Source organism: Gadus morhua, chromosome 11, assembly GCF_902167405.1.
Source record: "Gadus morhua chromosome 11, gadMor3.0, whole genome shotgun sequence".
NCBI classification, from domain to species: Eukaryota; Metazoa; Chordata; class Actinopteri; order Gadiformes; family Gadidae; genus Gadus; species Gadus morhua.
The window spans coordinates 23990907-24009260 of record NC_044058.1 but is presented as its reverse complement, the minus strand read 5'-3'; the positions used below and the strand labels follow the sequence as shown (position 1 = coordinate 24009260).

Below are 18354 nucleotides of genomic sequence, written 5' to 3'. Positions count from 1 at the left end.
CCACACCTCCTACCCACTAGCTCCTCCTCCACACCTCCTATCCACTAGCTCCTCCTCCACACCTCCTACCACCTAGCTCCTCCTCCACACCTCCTACCACCTAGCTCCTCCTCCACACCTCCTACCACCTAGCTCCTCCTCCACACCTCCTACCACCTAGCTCCGCCTCCACACCTCCTACCACCTAGCTCCTCCTCCACACCTCCTACCCACTAGCTCCTCCTCCACACCTCCTACCCACTAGCTCCTCCTCCACACCTCCTACCACCTAGCTCCTCCTCCACACCTCCTACCACCTAGCTCATCCTCCACACCTCCTACCCACTAGCTCCTCCTCCACACCTCCTACCCACTAGCTCCTCCTCCACACCTCCTACCACCTAGCTCCTCCTCCACACCTCCTACCCACTAGCTCCTCCTCCACACCTCCTACCCACTAGCTCCTCCTCCACACCTCCTACCCACTAGCTCCTCCTCCACACCTCCTACCCACTAGCTCCGCCTCCACACCTTCTACCCACTAGCTCCTCCTCCACACCTCCTACCCACTAGCTCCGCCTCCACTCCTCTCCACCTCCTCCCTCTATGGTAAACAGTCCGTTAAGCCCCTCCCTAAACGGTGTGTTTGGGCCAATCCCTGAAGTTGGAGGGGAACAAGAAACACCACAAAACGGGACAGACTCTGACGCTGACGTGTATTATATTGAATGTCATGAATTCCACATTAAAGTGTGTGTGTGTGTGTGTGTGTGTGTGTGTGTGTGTGTGTGTGTGTGTGTGTGTGTGTGTGTGTGTGTGTGTGTGTGTGTGTGTGTGTGTGTGTGTGTGTGTGTGTGTGTGTGTGTGTGTGTGTGTGTGTCCAGGACAAGCCGTCTGTGGTTTCCCTGAACAAGCTGATCGTCAGGGACATAGCCAATCAGGAGCGGGGGATGTTTGTGATCAGTGACTCCACCCCCCCAGAGATGTACGAGCTCTACGCCGCATCGAAGGAGGACCGCAAACACTGGATGACCCTCATACAGCAGACGGTCCTCAGGTATGACCAATATCACCAAGACCACAACTATCACCAAGACCACAACTATCACCAAGACCACAACTATCACCAAGACCACAACTATCACCAATACAACAACTATCACCAAGACCACAACTATCACCAATACCACAACTATCACCAAGACCACAACTATCACCAATATCACAACTATCACTAATATCACCAAGACCACAACTATCACCAATACAACAACTATCACCAAGACCACAACTATCACTAATATCACAACTATCACCAAGACCACAACTATCACCAATACCACAACTATCACCAAGACCACAACTATCACTAATATCACCAAGACCACAACTATCACCAATACAACAACTATCACTAATATACCAAGACCACAACTATCACCAAGACCACAACTATCACCAAGACCACAACTATCACCAAGACCACAACTATCACCAAGACCACAACTATCACCAAGACCACAACTATCACCAAGACCACAACTATCACGAATATCACAACTATCAACAATATCCAAACGATCATTAATATCAAAACAATCACCAATACCACAACTATCAACACTATCACCAATGTCACAATCACCAATATCAGAACTATCACCAATATCAAAACAGCACGTAACTATCACAACCATCAAAACTATCACGACTGTCACGACTGTCATAACTATCACAAATACCACAACTATCACCAATGTCAAACTAGCACGTCTGTCCTAACTTTCACAACCATCACAACTACTACCTCTCATAACTATCATGATTATCACTGCTATCATAACTACCACAACCATCAGGGTTTGGTCATAACACCATTAAAGGCTGTTCTAAACGTTGATCATGCCTGTGAAGAACCGACCGCTACGGCCAAACTCTTTGCCCAGTGTTGGCTCTCGGTTCCACTGTCATGTATTGTCTTTTGGTTTTCTGCCTCTGCTTTTTTTTCTTTAGTTAAATTATAGGTCCCAAGAGGAGTATATATGCATGTCTAAATCTCTGTCTGTCCATGTGTCCGTGTAGGTGTCCATCCCGAGAGGAGTTCGCCCTGATTGAGACGGAGGATAAGGCCTTACTGCGACGACTGAGAGGTGCTCCTCTACAACCACCTCCTCTCATCCTGCTCCTCCTCTCTGCCTCCTCCTCATCCTCCAACTCTTTCTCTTATCCTCCTTTCTTCCTTTCCTTCTCCTCCGTCATCTCCTCCTCTCGACGCCTCTCCTTATTCCCGTCCTCTCATCCTCCTCCCCTACCTCCTTCTCCATCTCCCCCTCTCAACCCCCTCTCCTAATTCCCATCCTCTCCTCCTCCTCCTCCCCCCTCTCCCCCTCTACCTCCTTCTCCATCAGACTCCTCTCACCCTTCTCCTAATTCCCATCCTCCTCCCCCCCCCCCGATCCCTTCTCTATCTCCTCCTCTCTACCTCTCCTCCTCCCCCCTCTCCCCCTCCTCTCATCCTCCCCCCTCTCCCCCTCCTCTCCTCCTCCCCCCTCTCCCCCTCCTCTCATCCTCTCCTCCTCCCCCCTCTCGCCCTCCTCTCCTCCTCCCCCCTCTCCCCCTCCTCTCCTCCTCCCCTCTCATCCTCCCCCCTCTCCCCCTCCTCTCCTCCTCCCCCCTCTCCCCCTCCTCTCACCCCCTCTCCCCCTCCTCTCCTCCTCCTCTCATCCTCCTTCCATGTCTTATTGATGAGTACAGGAGGAGCTAAAGGTGAACGCGTGCTCGTCGGTAGGGGTCGATGACTCGGGGCTAACTGGCTGCTCCTCCTCCACAGCGGACATCCAGCAGAAGGACAGGGAGGTGCTGGAGCTCCTGCAGGAGAGGGTCACCCTGTTCTCGGACCTGGCTGAGCTCACCAAATCGGGGGAGAAGAGCCCCAATTCCTCCAACACCCGGAACCTGTTCCGCCTGGACACGCCCCATGCACCCCACGCTGAGAAACGTCTCACCGACGCCATCTCTGAAGGTACGGCTGGGTCTCTGTTCTGATTGGTTCCTATGCTGGTTTCTCTGTTCTGATTGGTTCCTATGCCGGTGTCTCTGTTCTGATTGGTTCCTATGCCGGTTTCTCTGTTCTGATTGGTTCCTATGCCCGTGTCTCTGTTCTTATTGGTTCCTATGCCGGTTTCTCTGTTCTGATTGGTTCCTATTCCCGTGTCTCTGTTCTGATTGGTTCCTATACCCGTGTCTCTGTTCTGATTGGTTCCTATGCCTGTTTTTCTGCCCTGATTGGTTCCTATGCCCGTGTCTCTGTTCTGATTGGTTCCTATGCCTGTGTCTCTGCTCTGATTGCTTCCTCTTGGTTTCTCTTCTCTGAACGGTAATAATGACCATTGGGGTTAGCTATGTGATATAAAAATGCAGATTCACCGTTTAAAATAATATTTTCCTCCCTCAGTTGACCGACTGACTGAGTTATTGGTGGGATCGCAGTCGTTAACGTGCAGCATCGCCAACGGCAACCAGGACCATCCGTGCTCCCCAAACCGTGAGTCATGACCTCAAATCCTTTGAAGTAGCACTATTTCAACAAAGTTTTGAATGCATATTAAAATAGACCCGTCTCCCCTTTCGAGCAGGAGAGCCCGCCTTAAATGGATCGTATGAGTTCAGCAGTCACATGTCTGAGGTGAGGCAATCTCCAACCGCTCCAGCCATGACCTCACTTCTTGTTTTAAGTATTTTAAGCCATGACCTCACTTCCTGTTCCAAGTAAATATCAATCTGTGTCCTCACAGGACACCAACGGAAACCGGTTTCAAGATGGAGGGATGAACGAGGTGAGATAATTTTTTTGAAATAATAATAATAATAATAATAATTATTATTATTTGGTCATATCCCTTCAGATATGTGCTCTGGTTTCAGGACACACTACATCCCTGTCATTGTCCAACCCTTACCCTATCTGAACAGATTCAGTCACTGTCTAACCCTATCCCTATCTAAACAGATTCAGTCACTGTCCAAACCTTACCCTATCTAAACAGATTCAGTCACTGTCTAACCCTATCCCTATCTAAACAGATTCATTCCCTGTCTAACTCTTACCCTATCTAAACAGATTCAGTCACAGTCTAACCCAGGCCTATTCAACTAGCGGTCCGTGGACCAAATGCGGCCCCTATTAATTTTTTTCTGGCCCGCAAGAGGTTGCATGCAAAAAATTATAAATAAAATAAAGGAGAAACATAGTTGCATGCAAATCAGGTTTCTGTGTGTAGCCGGTGATACTAGCCAGTATCAGTACCCCAAAATCAGGAACTGGCATCACTTATTCTGACAATGTTTGACTCAACCGATACGTGTGAGTCTAGCTTTTCTCATATGAATGCCGTCAGAACAAGGGCACGTTGCTCCATGACCTATGAGAAGCTGCATTAGTGTCTAGTGTTTGGATGAGCCAAACTAGGCAAAACAAGGAAGTGCAATCTTTCTCACTGACTCACTGGCTCAAAATGTCTCATATGTACAGTAGTTCTGTTTTGTGGTGATTCAAACAACATTGTTGAATTCTAAATACGTGTCCAAAATATGTGAGAACAAAATCTTTTATAATGATACGATTAAAGGTGAAGAAGGAAGGAATGCATCTGACAAGTTCATTCCATGTAGTAGTACTATATATATTAAGTTAACACTACTTTAAGTACGATTTATATGTAGCGATTCATTCAAGTAGTTTTACTCTGTGTGGCCCATGAACCCCCAGTGGTTTTCCTCAGTGGCGTAACAAGGCAACGACGGGCCCGTATGCAGGATTTTCAAGGCGGGCCCCAAGGCGGGACTTCGTTACGATTGTTGACGGGGGGGGGGGGTGCGCAGAGCGATTGTTGACGGTGGGGGGGGGTGGGTGCACGGAGCGATTGTTGGGGTGGGGGGGGGTGGGTGCGCGGAGCGATTGTTGACGGGGGGGGGCGATTGTTGAGGGGGGGGGGGTTTGGAGCGATTGTTGACGGGGGGGGGGGCGATTGTTGAGGGGGGGGGGCGATTGTTGAGGGGGGGGGGGTTCGGAGCGATTGTTGACGGGGGGGGGGGGGGGGGGGGGTATGGAGCAATTTTTTTTTTTGGGGGGGGCCCTGATTGGCCCGGGCCCGTACGCGCCCGCATATCCTGCTTACCGATAATTACGCCACTGGTTTTCCTTTTCGGCCCACTTGTTAAGGAGGTTGAATAGCCCTGGTCTAACCCTATCCGAACAGATTCAGTCACTGTCTAACCCTTACCCTATATAAACAGATTCAGTCACTGTCTAACCCTTACCCTATATAAACAGATTCAGTCACTGTCTAACCCTTACCCTATCTAAACAGATTCAGTCACTGTCTAACCCTTACCCTATATAAACAGATTCAGTCACTGTCTAACCCTTACCCTATCTAAACAGATTCAGTCACTGTCTAACCCTTACCCTATCTAAACAGATTCAGTCACTGTCTAACCCTTACCCTATCTAAACAGATTCAGTGACTGTCTAACCCTTACCCTATCCAGCCTCAAGCTTCTTACGTGTTGTTTTTTCAGGAAGTATGTCAGCGCCTGGTCAGCCTCAGTACGACGCTCCATGCACTCCAGGTTTGTGATGCTAACCCCTCCCTCACTTCCCCTCTCCCTGCTCCTCCACCCCCCAACCGGCCTCCCCTCCTACCAACCATGCCTAACCCGGGGTTCACCACCTTATACAAAAATACATAAAAACGTGCAATCATTTGAATCTGATCGCCATGTGTTGACCCCTGCCGTCGGTTGACCTCCACTCCAGGCGGCGGTGATCTGCCAGGACTCGGTGCTGGAGCTCTGCGTCCCCGGGGGTCCGACCGGCGGCCTGTCCGCCGGGACCGCCGTGCCCCGCCTCTCCCGCTCGGTGTCCAAAGACACGGGGCTGGACGCCGGCGAGGCCGCCATGATGCGCCGGCAGCTGGCGCTGCTGCAGGAGGAGGTGGCCCGGCTGAAGCCCCTAGAGGGCCAGCTGGGGGAGAGCGAGAAGGCCCGGGCCCTGGCCGAGAAGCAGCTCAAAGAGATGGCGCCCAAGGGCCACCGCAGGAACCGGGGCAAGGGCCACGGCAACAAGGGAGAGGTGGGTGATGCCCTGGATGACCCCTGACCCTAACCAGAGGTAGAATGACCCTAACCAGAGGTAGAATGACCCCTGACCCTAACCAGAGGTAGAATGACCCTAACCAGAGGTAGAATGACCCCTGACCCTAACCAGAGGTAGAATGACCCCTGACCCTAACAAGAGGTAGAATGACCCTAACCAGAGGTAGAATGACCCCTGACCCTAACCAGAGGTAGAATGACCCCTGACCCTAACCAGAGGTAGAATGACCCCTGACCCTAACAAGAGGTAGAATGACCCTAACCAGAGGTAGAATGACCCCTGACCCTAACCAGAGGTAGGACGACCCCTGACCAGAGGTAGAATGACCCCTGACCCTAACCCAAGCACAGGTAGAATAGTCTTGGGGTTAGTTGTTTGTATGGGGTTAGTTAGCCCTAATGCTAGTTGTTTGTATGGGGTTAGTTAGTTCTAATGCTAGTTGTTTATATGGGGTTAGTTAGCCCTAATGCTAGTTGTTTGTATGGGGTTAGTTAGCCCTAATGCTAGTTGTTTATATGGGGTTAGTTAGCCCTATTGCTAGTTGTTTGATTGGGGTTAGATTGCCCTAATGCTAGTTGTTTGGATGGGGTTAGTTAGCCCTAATGCTAGTTGTTTGTATGGGGTTAGTTAGCCCTAATGCTTGTTGTTTGTATGGGGTTAGTTAGCCCTATTGCTAGTTGGTTGTACGGGGTTAGTTAGCCCTGATGCTAGTTGTTTGTATGGGGTTAGTTAGTCCTAATGCTAGTTGTTTGTATGGGGTTAGTTAGCCCTAATGCTAGTTTTTTGTATGGGGTTAGTTAGCCCTAATGCTAGTTGTTTGTATCGGGTTAATTAGCCCTAATGCTAGTTGGTTGTATGGGGTTAGTTAGCCCTAATGCTAGTTGTTTGTATGGGGTTAGTTAGCACTAACGCTACTTGTTTTGTCTGGGGTAAGTTAGCCCAAATGCTAGTTGTTTGTATGGGGTTAGTTAGCCCTAATGCTAGTTGTTTGTATGGGGTTAGTTAGCCCTAATGCTAGTTGTTTGTATGGGGTTAGTTAGCAGCACTAACGCTACTTGTTTTGTACGGGGTAAGTTGGCCCTAACGACTTGTTTGGTACAGGGTTAGTTAGCCCTAACGCTAGTTTGTATCACTGTTTAAACCCTAACGCAGGTTGTTTTGTATCTTTTTGTGCGTACCGTTCCTCTGCAGAAGGCTTCACGGAGGAAGAGCTGCAGTGACATTGATATCCCCACCGTCGCCCCATTGGCCAGCCAGGAAGCTGTGGACCAATTAGACGGTCCGATCCAGGAAGTCAGCGAGGAGGACGAGGAGCCAGATGTGGTCCGGATCTCCCCCCGTTCTGACAGCCCCAGAGGTGGGTGTGGCTTAGCTACCGATAGCCCGGTAAGGGACTGGTGGTTCAGAGGTGGGTGTGGCTTAGCTACCGATAGCCCGGTAAGGGACTGGTGGTTCAGAGGTGGGTGTGGCTTAGCTACCGATAGCCCGGTAAGGGACTGGTGGTTCAGAGGTGGGTGTGGCTTAGCTACCGATAGCCCGGTAAGGGACTGGTGGTTCAGAGGTGGGTGTGGCTTAGCTACCGATAGCCCGGTAAGGGACTGGTGGTTCAGAGGTGGGTGTGGCTTAGCTACCGATAGCCCGGTAAGGGACTGGTGGTTCAGAGGTGGGTGTGGCTTAGCTACCGATAGCCCGGTAAGGGACTGGTGGTTCAGAGGTGGGTGTGGCTTAGCTACCGATAGCTCGGTAAGGGACTGGTGGTTCAGAGGTGGGTGTGGCTTAGCTACCGATAGCCCGGTAAGGGACTGGTGGTTCAGAGGTGGGTGTGGCTTAGCTACCGATAGCCCGGTAAGGGACTGGTGGTTCCATTCTACTGGTTCCACCGGTTTCATTCTACTGGTTCCACTGGTCCATTCTACTGCCCAGACTATGTAGTGAGGGTCAGCCCCGGCTATGATCTATGGTGCAGTGGGTATGATTTAGAGAGTTTTGACAATTTTTTTGACAAAAGGAACCCAAAGAAATGCCAGTTTGTCCACTATGCACGTGTTGAATGTCACACACCCGTTATTGATGGGCAAGATGTTTCACCGAACCAATCAGGGAGGAGACGATTTGTTGAGTTCAGCCTTAACCCGACCAACAGTGATGAGATTCGTAACACAGAACAAATTATCAAATTATTTCCAATTATTTCTACAAATATAGTCTATAACAATTGTGTCACACTAAAATAACGTGTAACAATGAATATCATTGAGTGACCGATGTAGATGTTTATTGATGGCCAGCTGGTGTTTAGTAATGACTAGCTGGTGTTTAGTGACCACTAGCCGGTCTTTAGTGACCAGCTGGTGTTGAGTGATGACTAGCTGGTGTTTAGTGACGGCTTTTTTTCTTCCAGATCTCCAAGACATTCCTGAAGAGAGCGAGTGCGGTCATGAAACCATGTCCACTTGAAGGCAGATCCAGATGTTTCGTATTACATTTATATCACACACACACACACAAACACGAACACACACACACACTAAGTCAACAACTATCAGTTGACAAAGTTGCTGCTTCAGGAAGCAGAATGTTGTAATAATGTATTAAGCTAGGGGTTTGATCTGTTAGCCACCATCAACACAGGTATTACGTGTCGGTATGGTAGGGTGACAGACATCCCCGTTTTCAATGGACCGTCTCCGTATCTGGAGGCTTTTAAACAGGGTAATGACCCCTTAAAAAATAAAAAGATTCTATAAATATATATATACTCATTTTGGGACAGTTGGTAACTAGTGCCGTGTCCCTCTCATAGGCTGTGAAACCAGCTCACTACACAGGGGTGTATCTATCAACTTCATACCATAAGTAGTAGGGCTTTGACTCCGAACTTCGTTATTCGAATATAATTCGAATATCAAAGAATAAATCAAAATTCGAAGGAACATTAGGCAGCCCTTAATATTGGAACCTGTTATGGGCAGGCCAAGAGGGAGAGACGTCGGAGAACCCGACGCAGTCTATTCATGATATTGTAATGACCACGGAAGAGGCAGTGAATGAAGTATTGATTAGACAGCGATTTATTAGAAACCTAATAAACCGTTGGAACACGCAAGACCGGTAACCATAGCAACGCGGTAAACAAACCTTGCGATGCCCAATCCAGGCATTTGGTCAAAATATTATTAATAAATATTCGAATATTAATATTAATAAACAAACAAACTTCGAATATGATTTTTGTGCAAAAGTCAAAGCCCTAATAAGTAGTAATGACCGATCATGAATAATAGGCTATCAATGCACCATTCCTTATTTGAGTGGCCTAGATGGCTTCCTTCGGGGTGTTTTACCAAAGCTTAAAAACACATCATAGTAAACCATTTGGCCTTCACTGCACAATACTCTGCTAGGACTACATTTTCGATTGATAAGAATAGGCTAAATGTATTAGCGTTCATTTCAGAAATCTGGTCACCTTATGGTATAGCAGTTTGGAGGCAATTCTTTATCTGTATATTACTTTTAAGAACACGCTTTGCCTCTGAGGATAGTTCAATAACAAGAGCTCATCCCTGTCAAGTTAAAACATTTAGCCATCAACAACCCCTTGAAGAGGGCTGGGGTCAACATGCTTTATCCATAACTGCCTGTACATCTTTAGAAAGAGGATGATGCTAATCTTTATGAAGGGCTATATACATTGGCTGTTGGAACTGAAGCCTGCTGACTAGAAGGGTGAAGGGGCACTTGCCCTTCCCAATGAAGATATGTGTATGTTTGATGATCAATCCTATTTAATGTAGCTTTATACTGAAGGTTACCGTAATAGTTAGATAATGATGACCACAGTGCTGGATCTTATGATTGTTTAATCTCTAATGCTGTCTTTTACAAGCTGAAGGAATTGTCTGTATACATTTTGATCATTTATCAAAAGAAACTGTAAATGTTTTACTGTAATATTGCTGATAATTATTGCAAGTCGATCTACATTATCTGTGTGCTCTTTATAAATCTAATGTATTGATACGCGTCTGGAATGGTCACTATGTTTTCAGCAACATCTCGTCTTAATTTACTAATGGGGTTTCATATCTTTAACTATCTGCATTACCTTCCCTTAGGGCTGCCTTTAAATACGCCATGCATATTGTAGCTATACTCGTACCACTACATCACTCTAGAAAAAGCTACGTTAAAATGTATTTATTTCGATATAGATTGAAGTCCCATGGGTTACACTTTAGGCTCACCTGCATATCAGCCATGATGGGGCGCAGACATTACTATTAGGGCATTTAGCAGACGCCTATATCCAAAGCAACTTACATCGGTTAATACACACATTGACACACCGACGGCAGAGTCAACCATGCAAGGTGACAGCCAGCTCGTCAGGAGCAGTTAGGGTTAGCAGTTAAGTGTCTTGCTCAGGGACGCATCAACACTCAGATAGAAGAAGCTGGGGATCGAACTAGCAACCCTAAGGTTACAAGGCAACTGCTCTACCTCTTGAGCTAAGCCGCACATTAAGTGTTCTCTAGAATAACGTCAATATGATGAAGCTTCATCACTCGGGCTTCAAGCAGGCGCCGTAGTCGGGCAGTGCGAGGAAAGGAGCAATGTGTGTGTGTAGTGATCGTTAGCTGATTCGGTGTCACAAAAGGAACCATTGATGATGATCTGGCCCAATATATCTTGTGAAAAGGAGGTAATTTTTCACTCCTGTGTATCACAGATATAATAGCCTCTGACTACGTTTTTGGAGTCGATTCCTCTTGGTGCATATGTTCAAAAGTTAAAGTGCTGAATATTTTGATCGTTTCTGTAGCTGAACGTATGCAGCAGTAAGTAGTAGACCAAAAAAGGGGCGCTAGAAAAAGCATGTATAAGAAAAATAAAAATGTCAATATCCAGCTGATTCAGCATTCACGCTAATAAGGCCTATGAAGAACCATAGTTGGGTGCTACGTGCAGCACTCACCTAATAACTGAATATTTTAGAAAGTTATTTATTGACAGCCCCACACTCATTACACAAATTATCCATATGGATAAAGTTATCCATATGGATCACTGACCTCACATGTAGCTTATTACCAAAATCATTCAATCCATTAGAAAAAGAGCCATGGTATGTAAAGAACAAATATCACGGCCTTGGACATTAATGATTGTTGTAGAAAAGCCGTCTAGGAGTTCTTCTGTGGTACCTTAATGGTCACCTGGTGGGAAAGAACAACATTGACATTACGTGTGGGAGAATAGAAGAGCCAAAATAAAATGAAGGTATTTTCTTTATAGAAAAAGTGCAGTTTTGAAATTGTTCCATTTACCGTTTTGACCTCTGTGTAATTGTCCAAACCATATTCTCCCAGCTCTCTGCCATTCCCAGAAGCTTTGAAACCTCCAAATGGAGCTTGGGCTCCAAAGACATCATAGCAGTTAATCCTGCCAATTTATAAACACATGCAAACACTTGAGATTAATGAGTGGGTGAAAGTCTGTCATTATTTGCAGAGACATTTCCTGTAGAACATTGAACATGGTTACAAAGACTGATCCAATGTACCTAAAAACAACATTTTCAAGGTTACAATCCATTACCATTATTCGATTTGTGCAAAGGGAGTCCAATAAGCAGATCCGACCATTGTGTTAAGGGTGAAGGGCAGAAGAATACAGACCATCAAAACAATTTAACCCTAACCCGTCAAACCAGATTTGAGCTTGTCTGCCATCAGACTTATAGATACGAGTCTAGGATATTAATTAAAAAAAGTCTGTTTATAGGGCAAGGGTTACTCTCCCAAGTCTAACCTGTTAGCTTGGTGCTAGCAATATTTCAATGCGTTGCATCTACATCCCCCATCACAAAATAGACCAGCCTTTTGTCAAGCATTTGACTTCAATCCCGTGAGGTCAGACAGACAACCCCAATCAGTCGATGTCAGACAGACAAGACCTTCATAAAAGCATGCCACGTGACCAACGGTTGAAGCTGATGAATAGAGTTTATCAGTAACCAGTTGGATGAACTCCAAAACACTCGCAATAAAATGCCACCGTTTGGTTTATTTAATGTTAATCATTCAACCATCCTGCTTACCTTTAGTCTGATATTGAGTCATCTGGTCATTAGCCCAGTATGAGATTAATATCCGGAGCAGCGCTCTACTCCAGATTTCAATCATATACCCTGAATACGACGGCTTTGTCTGAATCCCTCCAGCCGCCTCAGTACACAATGCTGCACACGCCCTGGTCAAATAAAGACTTGCTTTGCTACCGTGGCGTTTGACGTTAGAAAATAATGTGCTACCAGACGGTGCCGGCGCGGAGACCGCTGGAGAGGTAGTGGGCCTTGTCGATGTCCTTGGTGAAGACAGCCGCTGCCAGGCCATACTTGGTGTCGTTTGCTCGCTCCAATACCTCCTCCAAGGTTTTGAACTTCATGATCTGCATGACAGGGCCGAAGATCTGGAGGGACAATAAAGATGCATGGAGTATGTACGTAGGACTTTTCCATCGATACAGACCGAGCTCTAGCTTAATATTTATTTCTGAACGTCAATTATACATAAAATATAAACCAAACTATTCTGCCGAATATCTTTCATGTTTCAGCCAGTACTCAGCAGTGACATCATGTATGTAATCAGTGGTCCACATTGTGCACGTTCCTTCAGCACACGCGCACTCACTCGGCGGTTCATTTGTTGGCCAGTATACCAATAACCAGCTTATCCCCTCATATCGGAGAGGGGCTAAAACTGGTAGGTTTGGTAATCAGAATGTGCTGAATGCAGACTAAGGTTTCATGTTTTGGATTTTCTTTTTGTAAGCGGTTCATCGGTTTGCATGATCATTAATGAAAAGCATGGCTCCTCGACATGGACATGTGTTGGTGTTGGTCTACTGTGATGTTATATTTAGAAATCAATATACATTACAAATTGTTCCAAATATTGTGTGATTGTCAGCTGTTTGTCCAGCGCAGTGGTGTGACTGGAAATGATCCTTTACAATTGCCCATGTTGGCTATTGCACCCTAGACCATCTTCGCTAGATTTTCCAAGGCGGCTTGCCTAGATAACCTTTAAAGGGGACATAATATGTAACCAATAACCAATAGCCTACCTCCTCTCTAGCGATGGTCATCTGATCATGGACGTCTCCGAACACAGTGGGCTGGATGAAGTAGCCTTTGTCAGAGGCCGCTTTTCCTCCACACAGCATTTTGGCTCCTTCTTTTTTCCCGATGTCGATGTAGTTAAGGATCTTCTTAAACTGTTCATCGTCGATCTGAAAACGATGTCACACAGGTCTGAGCGTGGAGGGTATAGCGGCTGTGTTATTGTATCGTTGTCTTGTAGTTCAGTAAATGCTGGCTACATGTGTAAAAAGTAAAAAAAAAGGTCTTTCCCAGTTAGTGTACCAACAAATGCACGTACTCAACCTCAAAAATCAATAGCGCCTGTGCAGTTGTTTGTACACTCACTGTGAAAGACATCAATAATGGCCAGCTGTGTCTCCCATGTTACCTGAGGACCGTGCTCTGTCTTCAGGTCGAAGGGATCCCCCGTCACGCGGTTCTTGGTTCGCTCCACGCTACGCTCCACAAACTCATCGTAAATGTCGGCCTGGACGTAGGTCCGAGAACCGGCACAGCAACACTGGCCTTGGTTGAAGAACAGGGCGAAGTGGGCCTGCTCTACAGCTTCCTCCACTTTTGGGAGGAGGGGGAGGAGGGAGCACATAGATAACCATCAATCCATGCATAGTATCAGAGCAGAGGATATAAGGTGCGTTCACACCAAAAGCAAAGCAAATATTCTACTCGCTTTACTTGGGCGAGGTTGCTCGCGCGAACCGCAAACTTTTTCAATTTTTCACGAGAATGGGTCAGCAGCAAGCGAAATTCGCGGGAAAATTCAAATATTTAATCTCGTTCAAATTACGAATTTGCATCAGTTTGCGCCGTGCCATTTAAGCCATCCCGCCGCCTGCTTGGTTGGCAGAATTGTTCAATCTATTCACGTCTTTGCGTTGACCTTTTTGTACTCGCGCCTCGCCTTTGCCTTTAGTGTGAATTCTTCAGTTACTCCTGGATTATTTCAAGTGCTATACCACAAACCAAACCAGAGAAATCGGTCATGTGACCTTGTCGCTGCAACACTAACATGTGATAACAAGTACTCTGTCACACCAATTATCCTTTGCACGCATACTTAGAAGGTACTCACTGTTTGCATCAGACAGGATAATGTTGGGACTTTTCCCGCCCAGCTCGAGAGTGACTTTCTTCAAGTTGCTGCTGCCTGAGGCTTGCTGAATCAGATGGCCCACCTGTCAGATAGGAGGAGCGATGCTGCAGATTTAGTAACCAACAACATTTATTTGTTTTTATAAATGTGTTTATTGTGTTAGTTTCAGTCATTTGCTAGTATTTAACTTTGTCTTGATGAGTTTGTACCTCGGTGGACCCGGTGAAAGCCAACTTGTCCACATCCATGTGTGCGGCGATGGCAGCACCGGCTGAAGGCCCCATACCGGGCAGAATGTTCACCACGCCTTCTGGAAAACCAACCTAATAGAGAGAGAGATCCAGCGTTATTATGTATGATCATTAGTACAAACACATCAGTGTTCAGTTTATTTCTAAAAAAAACAACATTAATCAGTAAGGAATCTCCTCTCTTTAACAGGGTATTGAGGATTACAGATTCCACAGAGTGGTTCTGTGCTCATATCAAAGCTAAACCGTAGCAGAGCTCATGAGATGAATGCTGGTTTCACAAGGCTAGGCCGAGGCAGAACACTTCACGCTCATTCTGATATCAAGAGACTTAGGATTCTTTGCAATTATGCAATTAATGGTTGCAGCAACTAGCAATTCAATCATTTGTAAAACATCCATTTTGAAATACACATGGCCTATAATTAAAGCATTCCTCTCATTCACTAGATATCATGCACGTGTTGAAGGTTAAACCTCTTGAATGCACTTCAATGGTAGAGTAGGTTCACTGCCTAATAGGAGGGATGTCTCATACGCAGACCAAAGCAAGGGAGTACCTCTTTGATAAGGTTGGCTACATAGAGAGCTGTCAGGGGAGTCTGCTCAGCAACCTTCATCACGATGGTGTTGCCAGTTGCTAGGGCAGGTCCAAGCTTCCATGCTTGCATCAGAAGAGGGAAATTCCACTAAGGGAGCAGAAGAGACAGATATCAGCTTTAAACTGACGTTTTGCTAACGTCCGTATGAATTGAATTTGATGGTTTTCTTACTGGTATGATTTGCCCACAGACACCAATGGGCTCGTGCCTGGTGTAACAGAAGTAGTCTCCGTCGATAGGAATGGTCTTCCCCTCCCACTTGTCAGCCCATCCTGCGTAGTATCTGTGCAAGCACAGGAAAACTTGCGTCACGAAAAGGACTGCATGACGGTAAAGTCACGACAAAAGTGGAACGTTTGATTTACTCATCGTCTACATAACTCAAAGGGGTACATATGCTCAGTTGTACAGTTCAGGAAAGTTTGGAGCTTAATCTATTATATGAGAAAAGAATAAATCACTTCTGTTAGAATGGCGACAAGCCCTAGAGCGTGTTAGAGTGGGTTTATTGTACCTGAGACACTTGACCACGTTTGGAATATCCACACAGTAAGAAATAGCGTATGGCTTTCCATTATCAAGGGTCTCCAGTTCCTGGATGGAAACGACATGAGCAAAACAGGAACACGATGGCAGTCTGTTCATTCAAACCTCTTCCGATACAGTAGCAGAGTGGGGGGGGGGGGGGGGGTTATCTGTGGCGGTCGTTATGAAAAGAGGAAGGCTGTCTCACTGCAAGGTAACCAGCATCCCTTTCTATGGCGTCAGCCAGACGGGTGAGCAGAAGGCCGCGGTCTGAGGCGTCCATGCGTCGCCAGGGTGAACCCAACCGAAAGGCAGCGCGGGCCGCTTTGACGGCCCGGTCCACATCCGTCTGAAATAAAGAGACATTGGAAATTTTACATTGTAATACAATATTTTTTTTGATTCAAAACTGAGGATTCACTGCGGGAGACTTGGTGGGGAAAATAACATTGAGTATTTTACGTGCACAGCTCATTTGGGGTATGGCAGAAAAAAAACTGATCACTGGTCAATTTCCTAGTGCGGTATTTAAATACCCTTTACAGCTTTGGCACAAAAGTAGTTCAGTGTTCAGCAGAGGTCATCGTCAGTTGTATAAGTGACAGGGGCTGGAAGAGCTCAACTGAAGTCGTGTTGACTCGCAAGATTGAAGATACTGATGACTGTGTATACAAAACAGTTCACATTTAGAGCAGCATAGTTTGGATTCTAGACCTATATCTCTCCACCCACGTGACTCTTCTGGGGGGGGGGGGATAGCTCAGTACTTGCTGGCAGGGGTAAGTTGGACCGTCAGAGGCTGATCACATTCACATTCTAATTCTCCTGAATCTAAATCTGGAAAGTTGGCAGGCCCCTGACCTACCCCCAAACCAGCCCCAAAAACACAGCAGGGTTAGTCGATAGTCTTTATACTTTTTTTAAGATAATGCATACCTTGTCAGCTTCTGCAACATGACAAATGACTTCGCCTGTGGACGGATTGATTGTAGGGAAGGTTTTCCCACTTTGTGCATCCTGCCACTGATTGTTGATGAACAGCTGAAAAACAATAAGGATAATATGTAGATGACAGGAGGCTACATAAAGTTCATTGTGGGATGTTTCTCTGCACCCCTCTCCAAAGGTATTTTGTTGTGATCTAGGCTTATGTCCCACCCAAAACGTATTCTCATTGTTGGAGAGCATCAGATGAATATTGCCGAAGGCAGAGTTGTGAATATCTGTATCCATGTCAAGTAATTTGAGCGCATCGTACTAGGTAATCGCTCTGTTGAGGACGCTGCCAACCTAGGCCCCCACCACAACACCTGGAGCACGCAACACCTATGTCTACAGCCTGTTCATTGCCTTTAACAAGATAGACTCGTTCAAACGCTTCAATAAAGTAATATACATGAAAATGGTTAGGAGCAACCTCCCATCAAGCTTTCTGAATCTCAGCGCCCCAGGGCTGTGTACTTTACACATGCCTATGTTCCCTCATACACAGAACGTACATTGAATCCCCACACGACTCCGTCAATAATATACTGAAGTGCGCAGGGGAGGACCCCACCATCATCGAGAAAATTGTAACATTCAAAATAACTCCTCATAGGCTTAAAGTAAAGTTTCTCCCCGCCCCTCCTATGCATAATTGCACAACAGTTTAGAACCGTTACTTTTCGATACTCCTACGAAACCTATACATTTCGAGGTGTACTTTACATCTTGCACTGTGACCCAGTGAACGAGTGATTCACATGGTCAGAATAGTTCAGTCGAGGGCAATAGAAGGCTGGACCTCCAAACGGACTACTGGAAAAGATCAGAAAACAAGATAACGGAAATATGGTGCTTGTTCAACCCCCTAAAGGCCTTGTACCAGGGTTAGCATTGCGCAAATCGCAAGAAAAAAAAAACTCAAGTGCGTTTGGGTGCAATAGTCAAACGTTATCAGGGTGGCGGTGTCGAGCTGAGGAGATACTTAGCTTAACGTAGTTTAAGGAGATTTTTATTGTATAGATAAACATTTGTAAGAGCTAAGACAGTCCAAGGTTCAAGCATGCTTTAAAAGGCATGATTCTGCAGCACTAGACTCGGTCAGCCAGATTGAAATTGCACGAAACATGAGACTTTACGCAGGGATCCTTCTTTCACTGACAGCCTGCAACGAAGTATAAACATCGACATAATGCTGCGTAGCGTAGGCACAGCGACTATTAGTTTAGGTCGCATTTGAATAGAACCCCTACAGTATTTTTATATATCAACCGTTCGAAGACACGCATGCAGTATTTATTCATACCTATGCCACCATACCTTATTAAACTGAACCACAGGCTCAGGATTCGGCTTAGGAATGCTGGCAGCGGAATATGGACATTTGGCCAATCGGTAAACCGGACGAATATTCCGCAAAAACATGGCACGATGCAAGTTGACCCAAAAGTGTTGGACGAAGAATCACTGCTACAGCTCGCAATGTCTGAATAAACTTCCAGTGGACCCAGTGGACTTGAACTCCTCAGGGCAGGCGCGCTCCCGAGTCGGACAGAGAAGATATTCGCATAGTCACGCGCAAAAGGGGGCGGGTC

General features: G+C 46.3%; 2 protein-coding genes across 3 annotated transcripts in view; one reads left to right on the top strand and one right to left on the bottom strand.

Moving 5' to 3' along the window:
• arhgef2b (rho/rac guanine nucleotide exchange factor (GEF) 2b) overlaps nucleotides 1-10157 on the top strand; it is a 23240-nt gene extending 13083 nt beyond the window's left edge. Inside the window, exons 13-22 of one of the 2 annotated variants that reach the window (XM_030370939.1) lie at nucleotides 864-1036; nucleotides 2062-2129; nucleotides 2810-3001; nucleotides 3434-3523; nucleotides 3615-3664; nucleotides 3774-3815; nucleotides 5560-5610; nucleotides 5798-6112; nucleotides 7331-7493; nucleotides 8538-10157. In XM_030370939.1, the coding sequence (XP_030226799.1) occupies nucleotides 864-1036; nucleotides 2062-2129; nucleotides 2810-3001; nucleotides 3434-3523; nucleotides 3615-3664; nucleotides 3774-3815; nucleotides 5560-5610; nucleotides 5798-6112; nucleotides 7331-7493; nucleotides 8538-8593 (1200 nt within the window). In that variant the 3' untranslated portion in view covers nucleotides 8594-10157. Of the gene's footprint in view, nucleotides 1-863; nucleotides 1037-2061; nucleotides 2130-2809; nucleotides 3002-3433; nucleotides 3524-3614; nucleotides 3665-3773; nucleotides 3816-5559; nucleotides 5611-5797; nucleotides 6113-7327; nucleotides 7494-8537 lie in introns of both variants that reach the window. The other variant, XM_030370938.1, reaches the window with a different exon arrangement.
• On the bottom strand, nucleotides 9983-18354 carry LOC115554282 (aldehyde dehydrogenase, mitochondrial). The gene is made up of 13 exons (XM_030370945.1): nucleotides 18080-18354; nucleotides 16712-16816; nucleotides 15984-16124; nucleotides 15765-15844; nucleotides 15422-15533; nucleotides 15209-15337; nucleotides 14607-14720; nucleotides 14377-14479; nucleotides 13675-13859; nucleotides 13271-13435; nucleotides 12453-12610; nucleotides 11467-11581; nucleotides 9983-11355 (listed from the first exon to the last, which is right to left on the bottom strand). Exons 1-13 carry the CDS (start codon nucleotides 18182-18184, stop codon nucleotides 11323-11325), a joined length of 1545 nt encoding a protein of 514 aa, XP_030226805.1. The 5' UTR covers nucleotides 18185-18354; the 3' UTR covers nucleotides 9983-11322.

What these genes read in the sequence shown, in the direction of transcription:
- LOC115554282 (XM_030370945.1), bottom strand. Translation starts at nt 18,184, where the DNA reads ATGTTTTTGCGGAATATTCGTCCGGTTTACCGATTGGCCAAATGTCCA. An exon ending in GGGATGCTGGTTACCTTGCA is followed by an intron (nt 15,845 to 15,983) that starts GTGAGACAGCCT and finishes GTTTCCATCCAG; the next exon opens with GAACTGGAGACCCTTGATAA. An exon ending in TGACCATCGCTAGAGAGGAG is followed by an intron (nt 12,611 to 13,270) that starts GTAGGCTATTGG and finishes TTGTCCCTCCAG; the next exon opens with ATCTTCGGCCCTGTCATGCA.